Here is a 26209-nt window from a genome sequence, read left to right as displayed (position 1 = left end):
CCCAGGGTCAGGCAGTGGGAATGCTTTTTGCAAAAGTGTATTTTCAAATGTTATGAATTCTATCGTGAGTGCATTGTCATATGCTCCTCAGAATAAAATGGCAACAGATTACCTGGATAAAGCTGCAGTTCCATTTACAGACTGATGAGAAAGAGACAACTAGGCATTATCTAGCTTTGAACTTGAGATACAGAGCTTGTGCAACTCTTTCTCCCTGTACTCTACTCCCAGGTCTACCTGTTGTCCACTCTCAACACACCTATGCTTATAAACATTCAAATGTAGCAACATAACTTTTGAGCTTTTTCAATGTAGAAGCATTTACTGACCTCCAGGAAACATTCAAAGAGAGATTCCAGTTGAGCTTTGTAGGGTTCTATGGCTGGGGGAACATGCCTCAGCCAGCATTCAGTAAATGGTTTCAGCCCCAAAATACTAGGCTCTAGGTAGACCATCCCACAGCGAGATACAGTGGCAGGAGAGGCCACTGCCAAGTCTTGCACCTCAAACATCATTGTCATCACCTCAAAGATAAAAATACAAGATTACTCAGTGTCTTCCTACTCTGATATCAGGTTGCAAGTCACAAAATACAGAACTCATAGTGAAGCTATTTATTTCATAAATTGTTGGCATTACAATTAAACATTTAGAACAGAATCCCTAAGGGGGTATGGTCCCAGCTGTTTGAAATTGTATGTACTACCAACTTTCACAAATAGAGCATCAGTGACCTGCGATATGCAATGGTGTGCGGCTGCTTGCGAGATACCACCAAAGTCCTCTGCTGATCCTTGAAACGATGCAGAGGTGAAGATGTTAAAAGTCACATTGTCTTTAAAGGCTACTGGCAGGACATTGCGAGTGATACTGCAAGGTCTGAGATCATCCTCAATGAGGGAACAAATCTCAGATACCATCTGCTGAGAAAGGCGCATTCCCCTGCAGTACTGATTACCTGACATGTCCAGGTAATTTCTTCTTTGGCAGTTCATTTGATGCTGAAAGTATGGCTTTGTTGCCTTTCTGTCCCTCATTCCTCTCCTCAGCTCTCCTTGTGCATGGGCTTCTACATCTAATCCTGAGGATGTTGATCTTCATCCCCACTCGTCCCTATCTCCGATTACTTTAATCCCATATCCAGCTGTTGCCTTGCTTGTGATCTGCTGCACTCTCAATGCTTAGTGGAACCTTCTCTTATGGTCCCATGATTGCTGGAGGGTCACAACCTCCTCCACTGAGCGTGCAGAAACCACTTGCTCCACTAATTCTGTTTTTTTAGTTCTTTCACTGGCTAGGCCAGCATTTATTGCGCATCTCTCATTGCCCTTGAAAAAGTGGTGGTGAGCTGTCTTCTTGAACCGTTGCATGCCATATGGCGCATGTACACTCATAGTGCTGTTAGGAAAGGAATTCCAGGATTTTGACCCAGCGACAGTGAAGAAATGGTTCCAAGGCACAAAATACAGAACTCAAAGTGGAACTGCTCACCCGATGGCAACTGTGTGCCAATGGATGAATGCCCCTCTGAGTTGTGCACCCTTTTATGGGCCCACCTAATTTAATGGCATGGCCAGGACTCACAACTCACTGGGCAGAATTTTGAGTTCAGAGGGCGGGCGTGGTTGGCGGGCCCGGGATTGGCCAGGAAACACGCCACCGCCCACGATCGGCTCCCGATTAAGGCCTGGCCAGCGTGAAAGGCAGCTCTTCACTGGTCGGGAAGAGCTGAGCGGGGCTGGGGGCCTGTTGGCCACCAGGTCCAATGGCAACCCAGCGGCCGGTTTAAAAACGGTGCAAGCAGCCCCTGGAAGGCTGCCATGGAAGAACGTCTCTTCTGCATTAGCAAACTCACAAGTGATGGAGTCGAGTGCAGCTGGAGGTGCCAGGCAGGAGGGTAGGTCGGGTGGGCACTCGGCCCCCCACTTTTTGAATGAGTGCCTCATGGTCCTCCTGGAGGAGGTGGCTGCCAAGAGGGCCACCCTTGTCCCCAAAGATGGAAGGAGGAGGGCACCACACCTCACAAAGAGGGCATGGGAGAATGTTGCAGCGCTGATTAGCAGCCATGCAGCCATGATGTGGTGCGGCACACATAGGTGCAGTGCCAGAAGAGGTTCAATGACCTGCTGCACACAGGATGGGTGAGTACCGTGTTGGCATGGGTCAGTGTGCAGAAGTGTTAAGGTGTGGCCATCCCCCCATGGACCTCAGGGGTGCTAGAGTCTGAGTGCCAACTGTCAATGACGCCAGAGCTGGCCAAGGGAGTGAGCCCTGGTGGCTTGGACTAAGTGCCTTACGGCTCGAGGGCCATGACTCGGATGTGCCCTGCAAGGTGTTCCTCAGCTGGGGTTTGCCAGGCTGCAATGGCGCTGCAGGTAGAGAGTAGACTAATCAATGCCCCTCTGTCTTTTCAGGAGATGACGAGCCATAACCAATCAGAACGGTCACATACAGGCGGAGGCCCACTCAACCTGCTGCTGCTGGCCAGGTTCAAGCAGGATGCCTTTGAGCTGGAGAGCCGGCACATGCAACCAGGCGTGGAGAGGCGGGGGTGCCAGGCAAAGGTAAGAGTGCAGTGCACAGAGGTGAGAGTTTTGGATTGTGCAGCCATTCTAGTGTAGTCTCTTCATTGATGGGAGCCTCAAACCTGGAGTCCCCATTGATCATTGAAAGACGTTAGCACCATGATGCAGATCTTCATTGTCTCACTAGGGTGCCTGGCATGCACAGCGACAGTGTGATGACTTTAACTAATGATATGTCCTTGTTCTCTTTTAGATTCACCAGCATGCACTCGGTCTCTGGACCCCGAAGGGCCACCCCTGACATCGGAGGGCCACTGGGCTTCATTTTCACCTGTGTCACACCTGCTCTCTGAACTAGGCACCAGTGCAGATACCAGCACCTTGGTGGGCATTAGATCGTCGGCTAGAATGTTGGTGCACATTGATGAGGGCACTTCACACTTGCTTGAGGTGCAGGCAGAGAGCGTCAGGGTGCCGGCTGTCGGAGGAGTGCTGGGGATCAGGACGATGCTTAGTCGAAGGCCGATGATGAGCCTCTGGAGTCGTCCATTAGGCGAGAGACGCTGGATATCCAGCAAGATGTGTAGGAGCCTCTGGCGGAGATCCATGAAGTCACGCGTGCCACGGTCTCCGTGATGGAGGAGTCCATGCGGAGTATGAGCACTACACTGACCATCATGGGCGAGTGCACTGCCTCCTCCATTGAGAGAGTGGCAACTCTCATGGAGAAGCAGCTCCAGGGACAGAATGAGAGGTTCCTGGGGTTGTGCTTGGACCTGGAAGCCCTCACACAGGCACTGACCTCCGGTGGTCAGTGTCCGTGTGGGAGATGGATGAGGCATCAAGTTTCCCAGCCACGTGCCCATCCATCAATGGTTTTCAGGGAGATCCACAGCAGCCTTACATTAGCGCACAAGCTACCTGTCGTCTCTGTGGGCTCCTCTCAGGCGCACCGGATGACGGCACTAACTCCTCCACCCCTCCACCATTGACCGTCGCATCTAATGAGGCTGCGGCGACCGAGGAGATGCCAGCCGTGGCACTGGCCGCTCCCTCCCAGGTGGGGCCAGCACGGGCTCCACTGGCCAGAGGGCAACCACCAAGGTCATCAAGGTCAACAAGACAGGCTGGCTCCAATGCCAGTGCCAGTGAGGGGGGAGCACCTAGACTTACCACTCGCAAGCGCAAGTTAAAGGCACCCTGAGCACAAGAGGGACAGGTCACAGGTGATTTTATGTTCATTTACTGGTCTGGGACTTAAGACAAGAGAGGTTGATATAAATAGTTTGTACTTGTCAAAATGATATAAATCTGGTTTTGTCATCATGGCCTGAGTATGCTTCACCTTTTTATTTCATTGGTGCAGGGTACACCAGCATGTAATACTGGACATATGTGGCTCTGAACTTTATTGCACAGGTGCTGAGTGTTCTTTGTGTTCAAATGAAAGGGTCCTTTCAGACATCCAGGATGGAGGAGGCAGCCCTGGCATGTATTTGAAGCTAACCTTTGGTAGTCTAGCTGAAGGAGCATTGGATTAAGGTGCCCCCGGTGTCCCTGCCTCCCTGGGGGTGACCGAGGTCTGCCTCCATGTCTTCAATGTTCTCCTCGCCGTGCTCATCTTCGGACTCACCACTGGATTCATAATCTGTGGCTTGTGCAGCTGCGTCAAGATCCCCTTCTCTGGTGGGTCGCCCTTGTCGGTGCCAGATTGTGGAGAGTGCAGCATGCAACCATGATCCGTGACACCCGCTCTGGGTGTATTGTAGTGCTCTCCCTGAACAGTCCAGGTATCAGAAGCGCATCTTGAGAAGACCTATGGTCCTCTCTACCACCGTCCTTGTGGAGCCATGAATCGTATTGTAACGCTTCTCTGCCTCTGTTCTTGGGTGGCGGAGAGGTGTCATTAGTCACCTGTTCAACGGATAGCCCTTGTCACCCAGCAGCCATCCATCCAGTCAGGCTGGAGCACTGAAGAGCTTGGCACCTGGGAGTGTCTCAGGATGTAAGCGTCATGGGAGCTACCAGGGTACTTTGCACAAACTTGCAGAATCTGCAGCCTGCACTATCTGCACGTTCATGGAGTGAAATCACTTCCTGTTGATGAAGGCACCCGGCTGACCGGCTGGCGCCTTGATGGCCACGTATGCAGTCGATGGCACCCTGGATGCGGGGGAACCTAGCAATCCCTGCAAAGCCTCTGGTGCGCTCAGCCTGGCTGGCCTTGTCCATACGGTAAAGAATAAAGGTTAGTACCCTCCTGAACAGAGCTTTTGACACCAGCTTCACGCTGACAGCTGATTGGGAGGCTCCACACAGGTCCCCCACTAAGCCCTGGAAAGAGCCAGAGGCATAGAAGTTGAGGGCCACTGTGACCTTCAGAGCCACTGGCATGGGGTGTCCACCCACACAGTCGGAGCTGATCTCAGGCCCAATCATCTGGCAAATGGAAGTAATGGTCCTTTGAGAGGTGGAGCCTCCTTCGGCATTGCACCTTGGGCATATCAAGCTAGCTGCAATGCCACCTGTAAACCCTGACAGCAGGATAGTGGTGTCTTCTGTGGCCCCTTCTGCCTTGGACTTCCTGCTGACCCTGTGCAGGCCTCTCCTACCACAGGTCCCTCTGCTGGAAGCTGCATGGGGACACATGGCCCCCTCTCCCTTCTGCCCCTCTCTTCCTCCTCAGAGGAGGTGCCTCCAGCTGAGACCACAATCCCCATTATCAGGGTAAAAGAAGGCTGTCTGATACCTGGAAGGTTCCACATTGTCTGAATCCTCCGGGGGCCTGGCAGACAGCAATGAGTCCTGAAATGCAGCCTGGAAATGCTAAGAATGAAGCCCCGAACAGAGATGAAGCTGCCAAGTACCAATGAGCAACCAGCTGCAAATTATCTCCAAAAATGCTCACTACTCGCACTGGCAATGCCGTTGATCCTTTTTATCCCGCCATTGGATGAGGTTTGAGGAAATGTCGGCTGGCCGCCTGCCTGTTTTGCCCGTGTGACGAGCAGAAAATTGCATGGGCAACAAAAAATCTCAGACAATTGCATTGTTGAGGGCCTTAAGTGGCCTGTTAATTAATGGCAGGCACCGCTCCAGCACCTGCCGAGCGAAAGATCGTGAGAGTGCGCAATGATGTCAGGACACTCGCCTGAAATCATCATACACTATTTTACTCTCATTTAGGTCGGGTGCACACCCGCCCAATGAGGGAAAATTTCTAAAACAAAAACACCTGTAAAAACTCAGCAGGTCTGACAGCATCTGCGGAGAGGGATACTGTTGACGTTTCGAGTCCCTGTGACCCTTCATCAGAACTAAGACATATAGAAATGAGATGAAATATAAGCTGATAGAAGTGGGTGGGACAGGAGAGCTCGATAGGGGGCCAGTGATAGGTGGAGGCCAAGAAGAGACTGCCAAAGATGTCATAGACAAAAGGACAAAGGGGTGTTGACAGTGGTGATATTATCTAAAGGATGTGCTAATGGGGACATTAAGGGAAGCAAGCTAGTGGCAGATGGCCCTTGTGCGGGTGGGGTGGGGGGAAGGGATCGAAATGGGCTAAAAGGTGGAGATGAAACAATAGATCGAAATAAATTTAAAAATAGGAGGGAAAAGAAAAAATATAGTTGTAAAAAATTTATAAATTATTGGAAAAAGGGGAATCGGAATGGGGGCGGGGATGGAGGAGAGAGCTCATGATCTGATATTGTTGAACTCAATATTAAGTCCGGAAGACTGTAAAGTGCCTAGTCGGAAGATGAGGTGCTGTTCCTTCAGTTTGCGTTGAGCTTCACTGGAACATTGCAGCAGGCCAAGGACGGACATGTGGGCACGAGAGCAGGGTGGTGTATTGAAATGGCAAGCGACAGGGAGGTCTGAGTCATGCTTGCGGACAGACCGAAGGTGCTCCGCAAAGCGGTCACCCAGTCTGCGTTTGGTCTCTCCAATGTAGAGGAGACCGCATTGGGAGCAGCGAATGCAGTAGACTAAATTGAGGGAAGTGCAAGTGAAATGCTACTTCACTTGAAAGGAGTGTTTGGGCCCTTGAACGGTGAGGAGGGGGGGAGGTAAAGGGGCAGGTGTTGCACCTTCTGCGGTTGCATGGGAAGGTGCCGTGGGAGGGGGTTAAGGTGTATGGGGTGATGGAGGAGTGGACCAGGGTGTCCCGGAGGGAACGATCCCTGCGGAAAGCCGCCGGGGTGGGGTGAAGGGAAGATGTGTTTGGTAGTGGCATCATGCTGGAGTTGGTGGAAATGGCGGAGGATGATCCTTTGAACGCGGAGGCTGGTGGGGTGATAAGTGAGGACAAGGGGGACCCTATCATGTTTCTGGGAGGGAGAGGAAGGTGTGAGGGCGGATGCGCGGGAGATGGGCCGGAAACGGTTGAGGACCCTGTCAACGACCGTGGGTGGAAAACCTCGGTTAAGGAAGAAGGAAGACATGTCAGAGTAACTGTTTTGGAAAGTGGCATCATAGAACAGATACAAAATTTCTGCCTATTGTTTGTGGAAAATTCTGAGGAGGAGTAGGAAGACGAAGATGATGAGGAGAAGGCAGATGATGAGAACAAAGTGGCACAGCCAGTTCACATTGTTGCCAGGGATTCATTATTAATTCCCTTATTAATGCAAAGTTCACTTAAGTTGCACCAGTGGACTGATGTCAGAAGCATATGCAATGGCCAGTATTCCTATGTCTCCCTCAATCTCCAATGTTACTGCAGCAAAGCAGTCCTGAAAATATCCTCTCATTGGTTCCTGTTAATTCATAGCTTCCTTGTAACTACAACTTACATTTGTATTGGACATTTAATGTAGTAAAATGTGCAAAGGCACTTAACCAAAGCAATACAAATAAAAACATTTTTGACACCGAGCCACAGAAAGAGACATCAGGAAAGGTGGCTAAAAGCTTGATCAAAGAGTTTGGTTTAAGAAGCATAGAGAAGTAGAGATGTGAAGGAAAAAGGGTCAAATAATATTGAATTAATACAGGAAATGTACTTTAAAAGGAGTCAAAACTAGCTTGCAATATGGTTAACTCCCTTCACAACAATGTGAATTAGCTGATAAGAAAATAACACACCTGAAAGACAATATTCTGTGGTTCTTTCTATTACACTAGCCAAACAATGCAAGCTCCAATTATTAAAACCATAATCAGATAGTAGATTATTAGGCCACAAGTCCTATTATCTTGCTGGGCACCATACTTTGACTAAGCAAAATTGACCAACATACCCATTTCTAAGGTCCAGTTTTCAAGAATAAATTCAAAACAACCTTTTATAGAAATTGAAAGGACACCTTCATTACAATAGTTGGTCCTTTCACCAAATATGGGAATCAATAATGAGTGGTCTATTAGGAAACGAATAAATACCTTCCATATAATCATTAATTATACAACCCCAATATTTACTATAAATATTTGAACATGACTCGAATAAGATTAGATTCACTTCGAACCTAACAAATCTCACACACACTCGGGGATTAAGGTAACCTTACTTTAATATTTGATGGAGATCCTTTTCTTCTTCTAAAAGTATTATACCTGTAACAAGTAAAGTTTAAATTTTGGATTTTGGATTCTCTATTAGAAATAAGAACTAGCTACCTTTTCTCTTTTGGGATTTATCTAGTTTTGCGATTTGTACTTTTCATATAACCATTGAATTACATGCTTGCTTATTATGATAAACTTCTGTGTGTTTTAAAATTTAAATGGTCTCACTTAGTCTTCTGTATTAATAACCCAAGAAACCCAGCTGCTATTCCCTTTTGGTGGGGTAATATTTACAGAGGAATTTCACCTGGACCCTTATAATATCCGGAAAATTACAATCTAGCTAAAACTAATTAAAAATAAGGCTATTAGGAATCTTAGGGGGAAATAAAGGAATACAGTAATGGTCAAGGGACTTGACTTAAAATATCCCAACATGCAAAACCACAATTGCTAAGTATTAAACATTTAAAGTTCAGGTTGGGACAGAGAGAACGCTGAACCTTGCACATTCTCAGGACTTGCGAGCATCAGCAAGGCCATATTGGATGAAGAAGAATGTAAATATGATAGAGGAGTTAGACTGGAGTCAGAGAATGGCAATAACATAGAGTAAGTGCGCTCTTCAACAGATAGGGGAAGAACAGATGGTCCCAGCTTAGATAGGAAGGCAGGTCTCTGCCTGGGTGTAGGTGGGGCCAGATGATGCATGTACCTTTGTACCAGAGACTTGTCTGTTTAATGTAAACCTATATGTTGACAAGATCGAAATCTGGGAACTGTTCTTGTACGTGACCAATAATGTATAAATATGATGAACACGTGTAGTTTAGCAGAGTACTGTCTCAAACTGCATTGAGATGGTGCCCTCCTTGCAATTACTTGAATAAACGATCGTAACCTGTGCCTGAGTCTCCTGTGGTCCGTTCATCAAAGACACCACAACAGGAAAAAGGTAATAGTCTCGACAGATTCCTATCGTTTGTGGGGCTGTCTAGGCTCAGTGAATCCAGTTCTGTGTCCTTGAGTCCGACTCCCTGTAGCTGAAGTTGAGGGGGAGTTAATCAGGAAGTATGCCTGATCCTGAATGGCCCCAAAAAATGGGATTAGGATTGTAATACGCCACAGAGAAGTGGAGAGAGTTAGGAAGAAATTTCAGGGTCTAAGGCCAAAGTAGCTGAAAGCACAGCCAACAGTGGCTGTGGCAATTAAATCAAATTCATTAAATTTTGCTTCTCATTCATCAGCAAGCAAATTAAAAGGCAACACACTACCCGGCAACTGAGAATGGGCAAGATGGAGAAATGGTGCAAAAGTGGTCTAATATTAAATATGATTCTGCAATTGGGCAGCACTTGCTGAACAATCCCGAATGTGCTAAGAATTATACAAACAACCAATTTAAGATTATCAGTTGGGCTTCAATGTAGCTCATTACACCTGCAAGTTGCTACATATATTGATACGCAAGGACGTGTACACTGCAGGCAAAAGGAAAATGTCCAGATATTGCACCTTTTTTGAATAAAAAAGTATGGGGAACAATAATTCCTGGTGCATTCCCCATGGCAACATCTTGGCCAGAGTTGACTTGCAATACCAATTAGCACCCTTTTTCTCTGCAGTATAAATTGTTGGTCCCTTTGAAATTTGGCATTCTTGCATCTGTCCTAATGTGTGCAAGACAAAAAGCTTCAACAGTATGTCTCTTTTTTCAGCATTACTCAAGTTTCGTACTGCCAAGCAAATAAAATTTCTGTGATTCTATTAAAGAATAGAAACTTCACAACATAACATTCTCTCATACACCCATGTCCATACCCTTGTGCAAGTTCAAACCTTTACTCTTCATTTTTCCTACCACTCCTATGTGGCTTCAGTCAAGGTAGAGGCAGATTGTTCAGATCCATGCTCTAACTGCTGAGATGGTCTTGGTCAACATCTTCTAGGTTTTGGAACCCATGAAAACCCCACCAAAGACTGCTCAACATGCAGCTTTGCAAGGGAAGACTCAGGACACAAGGGAGCATGTCAGATACTGATTGAATGGGGGGCAGGGAGAAACAGGTGAAAAGGTGAAGCACTTTGAGTGACATCTCCATTTTCACTCTTTCCTCTTTCACTATCATCCCTCTCATGGCCCAGCCATACTTCATTGCTGCACTTTGCTGGAGATTACTTTGGTGCAGTTCAGCGTGGCTTCATAAAGCCAAGGCCAAAGTATCTGTCACTTTATTTAAGGTGGTAGACTAGCTGTTATCCAGAGCATGCATAGTCATGGTCAAGACTGTGTGGACTCAATTGACAGATACATCTGATCTTTCACACAGCTGGTCACTTTATCCGTGAAAGAAAACATCATCATAATGCTCTGCGACATCAACCAACTCATGCTTGAGACGGTCTCCTCCATTCTCTCTGCAATCATGGTCAGTGTGCTTAGAAGGCGTGTCAGTACACAACACGTTCCCTGCTGCTGCTTAATCCTTTTCATTGATGGCCCCTGTGAACAGCATCTGTGTCCAACCAAGCAGAGCTTGGAGAGGCTACACCCTTATACCCAGACTTTCCACTCCTTTACCTGTTGCCACCAGCTGCTCTTGCTCACTTGTGGAGTGTGGGTAAATAGGTGAAAACCCAACTGTCTTTCTTACTCGTCCCATAGAAGTGCAAGTATATGAGTTGGTGCCTAGAACGCATGAGTCCTGTGATGGCACACTCTCAGAAGGAATCCATTACTCTGAGGCTTCATCATGCACAAGGTTCACAAACCCTTGTTGGATGTCTGAAGGCCCTGGTGGAATGAAAAGATATGAATTGGTACCGGCAAGCTAAGTATGTTGCAACTTACTATAATGAAGATGATCATCTGTTGGCTCAAACACGGACAAAAGAGCTGAACTGCAGAGGTGAGGTGAGAGTGACTGCCTTTAACATCAAGGCAGCATTTGACCAAGTATGGCATCAAGGAGCCCTAGCAAAATTGGAGTCAATGGGAATCGGAGAAAAATTCTCTAATGGTTAGAGTCATAACTAGCACAAAGGAAGATGGTTGCGGTTGTTGGAAGTCACTTATCTCAATTCCAGGACATCACTGCAGGAATTCCTTAGGGTAGTATCCTAGGCTCAACCATCTTCAGCTGCTTCATCAATGACCTTTCATCATAAGGTCAGAAGTGGGGATGTTCGCTGATAATTGCACCATGTTCAGTACCATTCCCGACTCCTCAGATACGGAAGCAATTGATGTCCAAATGCAGCAAGACCTCGACAATACCGAGGCTTGGGCTGCCAGTGGCAAATAACATTCATGCTACACAAGTGCCAGGCAATGACTATCTCCAACAAGAGAGAACTTAACCATCGCCCCATGACATTCAATGGCATTATCATCGCTGAATCTCCCATTATCAACGTCCAGGGGGATACCCTTGACCAGAAATTGAACTGGACTAGCCATATAAATATTGTGGCTACAAGAGCAGGTCAGAAGCTATGAATCCTGTGGTGAGTAACTCATCTCCTGACTCCCCAAAGCCTGTCCCCCATCTGCAAAGCACTAGTCAGGATTGTGATGGAATACTCTCCACTTGCCTGGATGAGCACAACTCCAACAACACTCGAGAAGCTTGACACCATTCAGGACAAAGTAGCCCGTTGATTGGTACCCTTTCCACAAACATTCACTCCCTCCACCACCGATGCACAGTGGCAGCAGTGTGTACCGTCTACGAGATGCACTGCAGGAACTCACCAAGTTTCCTTATACAGCACCTTCTAAGCCCACAACCGCTACCATTAGAAGGACAAGTGCAGCAGATGCATGGGAATACCATCATCTGGAAGTTCCCCTCCAAGTCACGCACTATCCAGACTTAGAAAAAATTGCTGTTCCTTCACTGTCACTGGGTCAAAATCCTGGAACTCCCTTCCTAACAGCACAGCGGGTGCAGCTACACTGCATGGACTGTAGCGAATCAAGAAGGCAGCTCATCACCACCTTCTCAAGGACAATTAGCAATGGGCAATAAATGCTGACCTTGCCAGCGATGTCCACATCCCATCATGAATTTTTAAAAAATCATCTTTAACTCACTATAGAAATCAGGTCAACATGACTGAGTGCTATACATCGTGCGCGCTGCTGATGTTTAATTGTGTCACCTCAAATTAATTGTGGTACCCTTGAGGTCCCCATCTCCTAATTTCTGAAGGCTAGGGATGCTGAAATGCTACTAATCTCCAGCACTTCATCCACTACAGTTAGCTGTGAGCTCTGTGGAGGACCTCACTGGCTGTCACCCTCTTCCTTGCGTTCTGTGCTCTCTCATCCTGTGCGCTCTTCTCCTGCAATGGGAAGAACAGACACATGAGTGACTCTAAAAGCATGTTTTAATCTGATGGATGGAATGCATTTGTGAGGATGACTATTTAGGAGAGGCATGAAATTACATAACATGAGGATGAGTGGCACTGATTGATGCATAGATGTGGATGTGATGAAGTGCATAGAATGAGAATAAAGGCCGCGCCTGCCAGGTTATTGTGTATGAGGAGTGATGTGATGATGTAGGCTTGTCAAGGCACAGTGAAGGCATGGAATGATGTGCACATGATCTAGATTAAAATGCGACTGTGTTCACCTTTCCCAACCTGATTAGGTAATTAAAATGCATGAATGTAGAAGGGTAGCACAATGTTGCTGCTGTTTTCCTCACCCACCGCCAGCCACACTTTCTTTGTGGCAATTGGAAGATTCATCCTCGTGTTGTTGGAGAACAGTATCTCACTCCAGCTCTACACTGACCCCAGTAATGCATTAAGTGAGCTGCGCCTGAATTCATTATAAAACTTCCCCCTCTCCTGCTTTCCAACTTCCAATTTCTCCAAATTCCATCTTTGAATTGGCCCTTTAAATGCTAGAGCTGACATTGTGCCATTTGGGTCCTCATCAAGCTCACTGTTGTGCAATCAATGGAAGTAAAATGATAATGAGGTGGCTGCATTAAAATGCCACAGACAGACGCGCTGAAGCTCATTCTGTGTTTCCCATACAATATCGGACTGCCCTGCCCCTCGTGCATCTCTGAGCTAATGTTGGAGCCTACCTGTATTTGGAAGTGAGCCCAATAATTACCCGATTGCCAAACTATGGGATTGCTCCACAAATTTTGTCGGTTTTAGTGGCCGGGATTTTCCGGTCCCACGGATTCCCGCCTGAAGTCAACTGGTCCGTCAAATTTTCTGTCCCACCTGTGATAATTCCCGCCACAGTCAGGACCAGAAAATCCCGGCTATTACTTCTTTCTACCTACCTCAGTGAGTTTGATAATTTCTCCAGAGCTGAGGCATAGCTTTTTGTTATCATCCAGGACAGTGTTCATGTTTTCAATCCACACTGCATCAACTGGCCCATCAAACATGTACCATTTCTTCACACGGTCAGTGGCTCCAGCTCCACCCCGAATTAAAGATGACAGAATGCCATCCGTCCTGTTAAAGAGACAAAGAGCAGTGTGTGTAGTGATTGGCTCCTTCCTAACCAACAAATGCATAGCACAATTAGCATCCACCAATGCCTATTTTCTTCATAAACCTTTCTTCTCAATATTTAAAAACAATTTTTCGTAAACTCCTGTGTAGTACTGAGGGACTGCTGCACTGTTGGAGGTTCTGTCTTTCAAATGAGTGGTTAAACCGAAGCCTCATCCGTCCTCTCTGGTGGATGTAAAGGATCCCATGCATTATTGGAAAAAGAGGAAGGGAGTTCTCCCTGGTGTCCAGGCCAATATTTCCCCCAACCACCATAGATTATATGGTCATTCTGAAATCGCTTTTGCGGGCTATTTACTGTGTGCAAATTGGCTTCTGTGTTTTTTACATTACAAAATGACTACACTTCAATAAAGTACTTAATTGGGTATAAAGTGCTTTGGGGAGTCATAAGAATGTAAGAAAATAGAAATAGGAGAAGACAAAACAGCCCACCAAGCCTGCTCTACCATTCAATATGATCATGGCTGATCTTGGGCTTCAACTCCACTTTCCCATCAGTCCCCCCATATCCCTTGATTCCCAGAGAGAACAAAAATCAGTCTATCCCAGCCTTAAATATATTCAATGATGGCTCATCCACAACCCTCTGGAGTAGAGAATTCCAAAGATTCACAGGTCTTTAAGTGAACATTTTTTTTTCCTTATCTCAGTCCTAAATAATTGGCCCCTTACCCTGAAACTGTGTCCCTTAATCTAGATTCCCCAGCTGGGAAAACAATCTACCCGAGGATGTGAACACCCGAGAAAAATACAAGACTTCCTTTTTCTGATAGATCATACTGTTTTAACTTCCTATAATTACGTAGCTTAATTTGTTTACACTTTAAACTAATTGTTGACCAGTTCATATGATTTCCAGCAAAATATCCAATTGTATTATGCTGCAGCATTGTAATTCTGCAGAGTGTTAATGTACTATATACAGACACAGTGTTGGGTTACTATATTGTATCGTAGCCATAGCAACGTTTCAAAGCGGTGTTGGTTTAATATGTGTCAACTGTGCTTACCATTCATGAGTTAAAAGATCGAATTCCCCATACAGCTGACCCATGGTGATGGATTTGGGGTTGAGAACAAACACAGAGACTTTTTCGTAATTTTCACCACTGTTTGACATCTGCCCTTTTAAGGCTGTAAGCGCTGCTGCCAGGACTTCGTAACACTAGGTAATGAGAGAACAAAAGTACAAGTTCCATTTGAATGTTCGGATGGAATTTTACTCTTTCTACAGTAAAATAAATGTCAATTTATGTTAACCAAGGAGCGACTGACTGCTTTACAGCTGTTTTGATGACAATATGTGATGCAATGCTCCCCACTTGTGATGGAATACTCTCTATTTGCCTGGATGAGTGCAGCTCCAACAACACTCAAAAGCTCGACACCATCCAGGACGAAGCAGGCCTTTTGATTGGCACCCCATCCAAAAACATTTACTCCCTCACCATTGACACGCAGTGGCAGCAGTGTGTACCACCTTCAAGATGTACTCTTGAAGGTGGTACACACTGCAGGAACTCACCAAGACTCCTTAGCACCTTCCAAACCCACAACGACTACCATCTAGAAGGACAAGGGCAGCAGACACATGGGAACACCACCACCTGGTAGATCGCCTCCAAGCCACTCACCGTCCTGACTTGGAAATATATCGCCGTTCCTTCATTGTAGCTGGGTCAAAATCCTGGATCTCCCTCCCTAAAAGCACTGTGAGTGTACCTACACCACAGGGACTGCAGTGGTTCAAGAAAGCAGCTCACCACCATCTTCTCAAGGGCAATTAGGGATGGGCAATAAATGCTGGCTTGGCCAGCAATGCCCACATCCCATGATTTAATTTTTAAAAAGTATCTTGCTATGCAAAAGTGTAAGATATTAAATCACACTTGTGCCTGCATGCTACTTCCAATAGTAGCTGGTTTGGTACTGTAGAATGTCTACAGTTCAATTATTTAGCAATCCATTTAGCTGTCGAATAGTCAACTAGCTTTGCAGTTCAATTCAACATGGTAAATGGACCCTTTCAATTAGCTTTTTAAACTCAATCACTGAGTAATAGGTAACCACATTTACCAATTACCAGGTTTAATAGCATATTGGTCTTGCTCCTGCGTACACAGCCATTTGTTCTACACCTTATGTTAATACATGTTCAAAAAAACAGAGGGACTTGCTGCTTTAGTGTGCATTGTGTGCACAGAATAGCACTGACTGGATAAACTAGCACTGAAATCAGGGACTGGTATGGTGTAAGTGCTGTACACAGACTGTACATGGGCTAGAACTATGTACTGCTATATGTGCAAAGCTTCACTTTGTACATATGGACTGAATGTAATTCCACAGTCCTGTTTATGTGGAACAGCAGTGTCAATAAGAAAGGTGCCACCTACATGGCAATGTACCCATCTATAAGAAAAAGTGCCATCTAACTAATTGGGTTATCACTCTGCACTTGAAGCTGTGAATGAAAGTGTACTTGTATGTGACACAGAGGCTTGTATTTACATAGCACCTTACACCATGCTGCATGTGCTCAACTCCTTCACTTACAATCAATTACTTTGAAACTGTTATGCAGACAAAGAATACACATGAAGTGAAACCTATGTAGTGATACTATCTATTCAGAGTCTCATTGTGTTTACTGACTGTTAATGGGTATGTGCTTGGGATCTCATATGATACATACAGAACAGGGTGCTCACATGGACAGTGATAGCATTATATTGATGTGCTAAGTAAACAGAGACGACAAACTGCACATATCAACTGACTCGGTATATGTGCTTTGTGTATGGACAGAGGGAGCTATTGATTCAAAAGGCCATGGTGCACATTGTCTTAGGTCAGTCTCAGGGATTTATTCACACTCCAACACAATTTAATGAGGAAGTCGGTATAAAAGCGAACAGAACTAGGATTAGACACAAGCAATAAACCCATATGATCATGCTGTGATGTCTTGTCTAATTCATAGTGCCTACACTAAACCTAGGGTTGAATAAAGGCTCATTCATCCGAGCGCAAACTACCACTTCTGTAACTAACTGTTTCTCTAGAACAACCAGTCATTAGGGTGAGGTGGGGCATGAATGTATATTTGAAGCTTGTGGGCTAAAAATGTTGTAACTTTTTAAAAATTCTACATCAGTGTCTATGACCAGGCTGCAGCTCCTCCCCAAAACAATGAGCCTCAGAAGCTACACACTCAGTACTATCCCAACTCCCATCTATTGCACAGGCCATATCCTCCACAGTAATATTTCATGTTCCAGAATTTGACACCACACTCATAATACATTGAGATTACAACACAGAAACAGGCCATTCAGCCCATCCAGTTCATGCTGACATTATCCCTACTCATAACCAAATATTCTTAAGCACAACTGCCTGCCCTGTTCAATGGGTCTGATTCAGAACAGATCTAAGCTCAAAACTGGGCATCCATGAAGTGCAGTAGGCCATCAGCAACAGCAGAGATGTATTTCACTATAATCTGTAACCTCATGACTCAGCATATCCCCAATGTACCATTACCATTGAGCCAAGGGTACAACCCTGGATCAATTAAGAATGCAGGAGAGCATGCCAGTAACAGCTCCAGGCATAACTAAAAATGATGTGTCAACTTGGTGAAGCTACAGCACAGGACGACATGCATGTTAAACAGCAGAAGCAGCATGTGTTAGCAGAGCTCTGCATTTCTACCAATTCTGGTCATGACAGGTGGTGGACAATTCAACAACCAACAGTAGGGTGGCCAGCATCAGAAGCCATTAATAATGGACACTTGAGATGCGTGGTGAGGGGATGATGTCACCACATATGGGGTGAGACATCACGTTTGGAGAATCAGTGCCACTAGAGAGACAATGGTGGGTGAAAAAAGTATGAAAAAAAACTGTTTTCTGCATCCTTGACACATCGAGCACCTGCTGATGCTGTACTGAGGTAAGTGTACTAAGGGTTAATATATGAATGAAGTAATCTGGTACCAAACAGAGCAACTAAAAACCAGACTGTCCAGTACAAAACCAGATGTCTGGCCACCCTAACTATTAGGAAGAGGAGAAAGAAAGACAAGGCTGAAGTGTTTGCCATCACCTTTAGCCACAGGTTCTGAGTGGATGATCCATCTTGACATCCTCTTGAGGTTCACAACATCACATGCGCCAGTCTTCGGCCAATTTGATTCACTTCACATGATATTAAAAAACAGCTGAGTCCAATGGATACAGCAAAGTGCTACAGGCCCTGATAACATCCTAGCTGTAGTGTTGAAAACTTGTGCCCTAGAACTAGCTGTGTCCCTAGTCAAGCTGTTCAAGTACAGCTACAACAATGGCATCTACCCAACAATGTGAACATTTTCCAGTTATGTCCTGTCCATAAAAAGTAGGGGAAATTCTCTCTGGCTAATTACCGATCTATTCTCAATCAAGGGTAGGGTGATGCAAGGTATCATCGACAGTGCTTTTAAATAGCCCTTACTCACCAATAATCTGCTCACTAATCTGATGGTTTGGCAGGCATGCAGCCAACTCGGCTGCGTGCCCGCCGAACTGAAAATCTAAATGCCCGACGTCACCCCGCGTCATTTTACACCTCAGCGAGCGGACCCCGCCCCCGCTCGCCGAGCTGAAGATTCAGCCCCAGGCGTTCAGGGAAACCCAGGAACTGAATCTTCGGCAAGTGGGGGCAGGGCCCGCTCGCCAAGGCGTAAAATGACGCGGGGTGACGTCAGGCGTGCATCCCAACGTCACCGCGCGTCATTTAGATCTTCAGTTCGGCGGGCTTCAGAGGCCTGTAAAGGCCATTAATTAATTAATTAAAGCTATTGAGAAAGCTGCCCATCCAACCTTAAGGTTGGCGGGCAGGCAAAGAGCCCAGGAGACCTTCGCATTTTTCATGGAACCTCATCCACGGGCACGATGAGGTTTCATGAAGGGTTTATAAATTAAATAAATTTTTTCATTAAAGTTCATTGACATGTCCCAGCTCATGTGACACTGTCACATGAGGGGATGTCTTAAATTTTTTTTTCTTTATAAAAATTTTTAAAGCTAAAAGCTTATCTCTGCACTCCTGACTCAGGGAGCACCCCCCACCCCTCCGCCCCCCGCCTGCTCCCAGGCGTGCATCACGCTGGGCGGGCCTTAATTGGCCCACCCACAGAAAATGGTGGCGCGGACCCAATTGGGGGCGCCAATCGGGTCCATGCCCACCCCCTGCACAACTCCCCCCCAACAACGGGAGGGAAAATTCTCTCCCAGGGAATTTTGAGAAACTGAATTCGTACAATAAACTTTAGTGTTCATTTTATTAGTATCAATGTACAGCACAGTTGACGTTTGAGATTTAATAGACTGGTTTTGGCATTGTTCCAACATAAATTTGGGCACATTTCAATATTTTCTATCATGTAATGAATGTAAAACTCAACAATTTTATAATGTTGTATTTGTTGAACTTAAAATTATCATGCGGCATCAACAAACTGTGGTAAAACTGAAGTCAGTGGGAACCCAGGGCAATACTCTCCACATACCTAACACAAAGGAAGATGGTTGTTGTTGGAGGCCAATCATCTTAGCCTTAGGGCATTGATGCATTTCTTTAGGGCTGCGCCTGGGCCCAACTACCTTCAGCTGCTTCATCAATGACCTACCCTCCATCATAAGGTCAGAAGTGGAGATGTTTGTTGATTATTGCACAATATTCAATTCCATTCGCAACTCCTCAGTTTATGAAACAGAAGGTGCCTGAATGCAACTAGCCCTGCACAACATTCAGGCTTGAGATGCCAACTGACTAGTAACAATCATGCCACACATGTGCCAGGCAATGATCACCTGCAACAAGAAAGTATCTAGCCACTTCCCCATGAAATTCAATAACATTGTCATCATTGAATCCCATGCAACATCCTGGGAGTCACCATTGGCCAGAAACTGGACCTGTCAAATAAATACTGTGGATACAAGAGCAGGGGTCAGAGGCTGGGAATTCTGCAGCCAGTACATCACCTCCTGACACCCCAAACCCTGGCCAAGGCACAAGCCTGGAGTGTGATGGAATATGCCTGGATGAGTGCAGCTCCAACAGCATTCAAGAAGCTCGACACAGAATCACAGTATTGTTACAGCACAGAAGGATGCTATTCGGTCCATCATGTCTGCACCAGCTGCCCGAATGAGCTATCAATTCAATTTACACCATCCAGGACAAAGCGGTCCACTTGATTGACACCTCATCCACCACTTTAAACATCACTTCATCCATCACTGCAATACAGGGGCAGCAGTGTGTACCATCTACAAGGTCCACCTCAACAACCTACCAAATTTCCTTCTAAGGCATCTTCCAAACCTGTGACCTTTACCACCTAGAAGGACAAAGGCAACAGACCCATGAGAACACCACTTACCTGCAAGTTCCCCTCCTCTAGCAACATCCATGAAAGTACATCTTTAAGGGGTTTACTGGTCTCCAAAAGAATATAAAAAGACACTTATTGAAACTAGTGGTGGTTGTAGAGTTGGAAGATTTGTAACATCTGTAATGTTGATTACTTTATTAATAAATTTAAAACTGAATGAAGATTAATTTCTGGTCTCCTCCTTCACCATCTGGCTATGAGAAGTTTAACACTGAGTACAACTTAGAAGTACCACTAAGAAACTGAAGACGAGGTTCAGTCTCATTACAGCCTTGGTTCAAACATGGACAAAAGAGCTGAACTCCAGAGGTGAGGTGAGAGTGACTGCCTTTGACATCAAGGCAGCATTTGACCAAGTGTGGCATCAAGGAGCCCTAGCAAAACGGGAGTCAATCGGAACCAGGGGAAAACTCTCCACTGGTTGGAGTCGTACCCAGCACAAAGGAAGATGGTTGTGGTTGTTGGAGGTCAATTATCTCAGTTCCAGGACACCATTGCAGGAGTTCCTCAGGATAGTGTCCTAGGCCCAACCATCTTCAGCTGCTTCATAAATGACCTTCCTTCCATCATAAGTTCAGAAGTGGGGATGTTCGCTGCTGACTGCACAATGTTCAGCACCATTCATGACTCCTCAGATACTGAAGCAGTCAACATGCAAATACAGCAAGACCTGGACAATATTCAGACTTGGGCTGACAAGTGGCATGTGACATTCACTCCACACAAGCGCCAGGCAATGACCATCTCCAACAAGGGAGAATCTAACCATTGGCCCTGACATTCAATGGCATTACCATCACTGAATTCCCACTATCAACATCCTGGGGGTTACCATTGACCAGAAACTGAACTGGACTAGCCATATAAATACTGTAGCTACAAGAGCAGGTCAGAGGCTAGGAATCCTGTGACGAGACTCACCTCCTGACACCCCAAAGCCTATTCACCATCTATAGCACATGTCATGAGCGTGATGGAATATTCTCCACTTGCCTGGATGAGTGCAGCTCCAGCAATACTCAAAAAGCTTGACAACGTCCAGGACAAAGCAGCCTGCTTGACTGGCTCCCCATCCACAAACATTCATTCCTTCCACCAACAATGAACAGTGGCAGCCATGTTGCACTGCAGAAGCTCACCAAGGCTCCTCAGGCAGCACCTTCCAAATCCACAATCGCTACCATCTAAGAGGACAAGGAGAGCAGATACATGGGAAAACCACCCCCTGGAAGTTCCCCTCCAAGCCACTCATCACCCTGACTTGGAAATATATTGCCGTTCCTTCACTGTTGCTGGGTCAAGATCTTGGAACCCCCTTCCTAACAGCACTGTGGGTGTACCTACACCACATGGACTGCAGTGGTTCAAGAAGGCAGCTCACCACCACCTTTTCAAGGGTAATTAAGAATGGGCAATAAATGCTGGCCTAGCCAGTGAAGCCCACATCCTGTAAATGAATTTAAAAAACTCAACATTTCAATATCCTCGACCTTCTATTTTGCTCCACCTGCTCCATCCCATCTTAAACAGTATAAAATCCATCACATTTCTACTTCTCTTTGGGTCTGAAGAAGAGTCATACAGGATCGAAACATTGGGCAGAATTTTCTGCCTGTTGGGTGGCCTGTGTGGGAGCGGGCGGGCATGGACCCGATCGCTGCCTGTGATCGGGTCCGCACCGCTATTTTACGCGGGTGGGCCAATTAAGGCCCACTCAGCATGAAATGCGGCTCCTGAGGACAGTGGGAGTGGGCGGGCGGCAGCGGGACTGCTATGACCACCAAGTCCAATGGCGACCCAGCGGCCTGTTCAAAAGTCCTCCTGCAGCCTTGCAAAGGCTGTCAAATATGGCAGCAGGAGGGCTCCCCAGAGTGCTGCTGGTGAGCAGGCCAGGCAGGTGGGTAGGGCAGGGGGCCACTGTGCTCTTTGTTTCTCAGACGATTGCCTTGCTGCTCTCCTCGAGGAGGTGGCAGCACGGCAGGAGGTCCTTGTTCTGAGGGATGGGAAGAGGAGGCCCCCCCCCCACATGACCAAACGTGCCTGGAAGGAGGTGGCGGAGATCGTGAGCTCCCGTGACGTGGTGCAACGCACCTGGATCCAGTGCCAAAAGCACTTTAACGACCTTTTGAGCTCTGGAAGGGTGAGTACCATGTTGCCATTGGTCAGTGAACCCAGCAGGTAGGCTTTCCCACCTGGCCATCCCCCACCCTCTCCCCAAGTCTGACTGCATTGAATCATTGACGGCATGTGTCCTTCGCTGGGTGAGCCAGCAGATATTGCCCATGCTGAGGTCACCCTGAGAGGGTGGTGAAGAGATGGGTTCTGCACCCGCAGCATGTTGTACAGTGACACCCACATTACTGTTTTGGGGGCAACCTGGAGGATCTGCACCTAGGCGCAATGCTGCAACTGCAAAACATGTCCAAGTCAGGGTGCTGACATACTGGGAGGGGTGCTTCGAGGTGGCGGGGCACTGATCCATCTGCTTCCCTTTGCGTTCCATGTACTTGCGCCTCCTTGCTTTGCAAGGTTGGACCGTGTGGTGCCTAATGTGATGTAGGCAGCATTTGGCGAAGGGCGGTGGGGGGGCACATATTTTTCTGGCATCTTTGTGTGAGTGTGCGGCAACTGCGGGGTGAGGAGGCACTAGAGCCCCGCAATGTCCCACTCTGGTTTGGGTGGGACGCCAGCGAAGAGATTCCAGGTACAAGTTGCACTAATCAATGCTTTTTTCTCCTTTTCAGGCGAAGAATGTTCATAATGCTGCTGAGCTGTTGAGGACTGGCCCAGTTGGCCATCATTTCCATGTTTGAGCAGGAGGCCCTTGATCTGGAGAGGCACCATGCGCCCAGGTCCACCGGTGTCGGTGAGGCTGGGGTGCCGTGGGCAGGTATGTTAGCTCAGTACTGAGGTCACCATTAGTGTCCCAGCAGCCATGACATTGCTGAACGTTAAGTGATTGAAGTTTGCAACATGGCTTGACCATTGCTTATGGAAGGATGAGCGCATAATGATCCGGGGGACAGGGATGCACATTGACATTGTCTCCACATTAACTAATCAAATGTCCTTGTTCTTCCTTTTAGCATCAGCGGATCAGGGCTGGGAGGAGGAGGCACAGGGGCCCCCCTCTCACACCTGAGTGTCCTGAAGTCTCTCACCCACCAGCGTCACACCATCTCTGCCAGGCAGGCACCAGCGCAGATACTAGCACCTCGGCAGGAATTAGATCATCGGCTATTGTCCCAGGGCACAGCAGTGAAGGCGCTTCACAGTCACTGGAGGAGCTGGTGGAGACAGAAAGTGCCCATGGTACTAGCAGTTGGAGGGCTGCAGTGGACCAGGCACATGCTCAGTCGGTGGCTGATGATGTGCCTCTGGAGTCGTCCATGAGGCAGAAAACGCTGGAAGTCCAGCAGGATGTGCGGGAAGATCTGGCAGAGATACATGAGGCTATGCTTGGTTTGGTGGTGGACCATCGGCAATGCAATGAGCCTCATTGCTGAGCACCATGCTTCCTCCATGGAGAGAGTGGCGACTCTCGTGGAAAGGCTCTTCCAGGAGACCAATCAGGGCTTCCTGGGGATGCGCGCAGACCAGCAAGCCCTCACATTGGCATTGACCTCAGCTGGTCAGTGCCAGTGTGGGAAATGGTCTGTGCACCAAGTTTCCTAGCCCGGTGCCCATCCATCTATGGTGAGCAGGGAGGTCTGAAGCGACATAAAGTCAGCTGCCTGTCGTCTCTGCAGGCTCCTCTCAGGGCGCTCCAGATGAGGGCAGCAGCTCCTCCGCCCCTCTGCCAGTGACTGTTGCATCCAATGAGGCTGCGAACACTGGGGAGATGCTAGCTGTGGAACTGGCCGCTCCGTCCCAGGCGGGGCCAGCACAGGCTCCACGAGCCAGAGGACGTCCGCCAAGGTCTTCGAGGCCTACAAGACAGCACAGTGAGCAGGCTGTCTCAGATGCCAGTACCAGCGAAGGGACAGCGCTTAGACGTAGCACCCAAAAGCCGTAAATTTAGGGCACCTTAGGCACACCACGGGTTTCTCACTGGTGCTTTTGTGTTGCCCCCCAATGAGGTCATGATTAGTTGGTGTGTTGTTTAACACCTTTGTAATTTCGTTTCCTTAAGATCATTTAGTTATATCATTAAATTTAGAGATGTGACCATGGCTGAGGGTGCCTCTTTTCCTCTGCAGGTGGATGGTTACCCAGATGTTATAAGTGGGTTGTGTCACATTGAGCTTTATTGACTTGGCCCTTAGTTAATGTTCCTATCCAGGCAGATGTAGCACTCAGGCATTGAGTATGGAGCCTGCAGCACAGGCTTTTGTTGGGGGTCCATCTGTGGTGTTCTAGCTGAAGGTTCATTGGATTAAAGCCTCCTGGATGTTCCTACCTCCCCGGAGATTGCCCGGGTCAGTGTCTACCCCCTCAGCATTTCCCTGTGTGTGCACATCTTCAGACTCACTGCTGGACTCATCATGTGCAGCCACAGCAACTGAGTCCACATCTTCTTTGTCCACAGTATCTCCCCTTTCCAGCACAAGATTGTGAAGAGCACAGCATGCAGCCGCTATCAGCAACACACGATCTGGGAGGTACTGGAGTGCGCCCCCTGAACAGTCCAGGCTTTGGAAGCGCATCTTGAGAAGGCCGATGGTTCTCTCCACCACAGCCCTAGCAAAGCTAATACCATAGTCAGTATTATCACTGCATCTTCCCCAGTCGAAGGTCCCCTTGCTGTCCTTGGAGGCATGGCTCCTATTGTAGCACTGCTCAGCTTCTTTCTTGGATGGCGGACAGGTGTCATGAGCCACCTTCTGAGGGGATAGCCTTTGTCACCCAGCAGCCATCCATCCAGCTGCGCTGGAACACTGAAGTGACCTGGCACCTGGAAGTGTCCGAGGATGTAGGCATTGTGGGAGCTGCCTGGGTACCTTGCACAGACTTGTAGAATCAGCATCCTGTGATCACACACTATCTGCACGTTCATGGAGTGGAAGCCCTTCCTGTTGACGAAGGCACCGGGCTCACCTACTGGCACCTTGATGGCCACATGTGTACAGTCTATTGCACCTTAGGCTCGGGGGAAGCCAGCGATGGCCGCGAAGCCTCTGGCTCGCTGTGGCTGAATTGCCTGGTCCCAACGGTAGTGGATGAACGTCAATGCACGCCTGAATAAAGCATCTGTCACCTGCTTGACAAGTCTGGACAGCTGATTGGGAGATACCACAAAGATCACCCACTGAGCCCCGGAAAGAGCCAGAGGCATAGAAGTTGAGGGCAGCTGTGACCTTTAGAGACACTGGCATGGGGTGCCTACCCACATAGTTAGTGGAGATCTCAGGGCCTATCATCTGACAGATAGAGTTGACTGTCTCCCTTGAGAGATGGAGCCTCCTTTGGCACTGCACCTCAGATATATTGAGGTAGCTGCTTTGCCACCTGTATACCCTGGCAGCAGGATAGTGGTATCTTCTGTGGCCCCTTCCAACTTGGACTTCCTGTTGGCCCTGCGCCCCTTGTGCCTGCGCTTCTCCTCTCAAAGATGGCTCCCCTGGAGGCTGAATGTGCATTCCTGACCTCCTCCCCCTTCTGGCCCTCCCTTCCTCTTCAGAGGAGGTACCTCCAGTGGAGAGCACAACTCCCATTCCCAGGCTAAGGGAAGGCTTCCTGAAACCTGCAGGCCCCAAAAAGGATCTTTATTGCAGAGTGCTGACCTGAAGGTTGTGAGTCCTGTCCAAGCAGCTGGTAAAGTTTTGAAGTATTTCTGCTCACACAGGCAAGTATCAGTAACTTTCAAAAATAAATATCTGACAAAGCACATTTGTGACCCCACTGGCCCCTCTTATCCTGCCCATGGATGAGGTTGATACAAATGTGTCCTACCCACCTGCCCGTTGCGCCCATGAGACGACCTGAAGATCGCATGGGCTCTGAAAAATCGGCATCAATTGGTGCCTCGAGAGCCTTAAGTGGCCCATTAATTAATGGCGGGCGCACATCGGAGATCATTGTGTGCCTGTCCACCGAAATATCGCGATGGCACATGGTGACGTCGGGACGCTTGCTCGATGTCACTGCGTGTCATTTTACGCATTGGTGTGTGGGGCCAGCCCCTGCACTCCAACAGGAAAATTCTGCCCATTAACTCTGTTTCTCT

The 26209-nt window shown here is 47.5% G+C and overlaps 1 protein-coding gene across 1 annotated transcript in view; it reads right to left on the bottom strand.

Moving 5' to 3' along the window:
* The window catches only part of dnah1 (dynein, axonemal, heavy chain 1), a 532475-nt gene that overhangs the window by 237293 nt on the left and 268973 nt on the right, over positions 1–26209 (bottom strand). The window contains 3 exon segments of the mRNA XM_078543835.1: positions 330–524; positions 13355–13532; positions 14606–14760. Of these exon segments, the coding sequence (XP_078399961.1) occupies positions 330–524; positions 13355–13532; positions 14606–14760 (528 nt within the window).

Source organism: Cetorhinus maximus, chromosome 6, assembly GCF_964194155.1.
Source record: "Cetorhinus maximus chromosome 6, sCetMax3.hap1.1, whole genome shotgun sequence".
Taxonomy (NCBI): Eukaryota; Metazoa; Chordata; class Chondrichthyes; order Lamniformes; family Cetorhinidae; genus Cetorhinus; species Cetorhinus maximus.
This window is presented reverse-complemented; position numbering and strand designations above follow the sequence as displayed.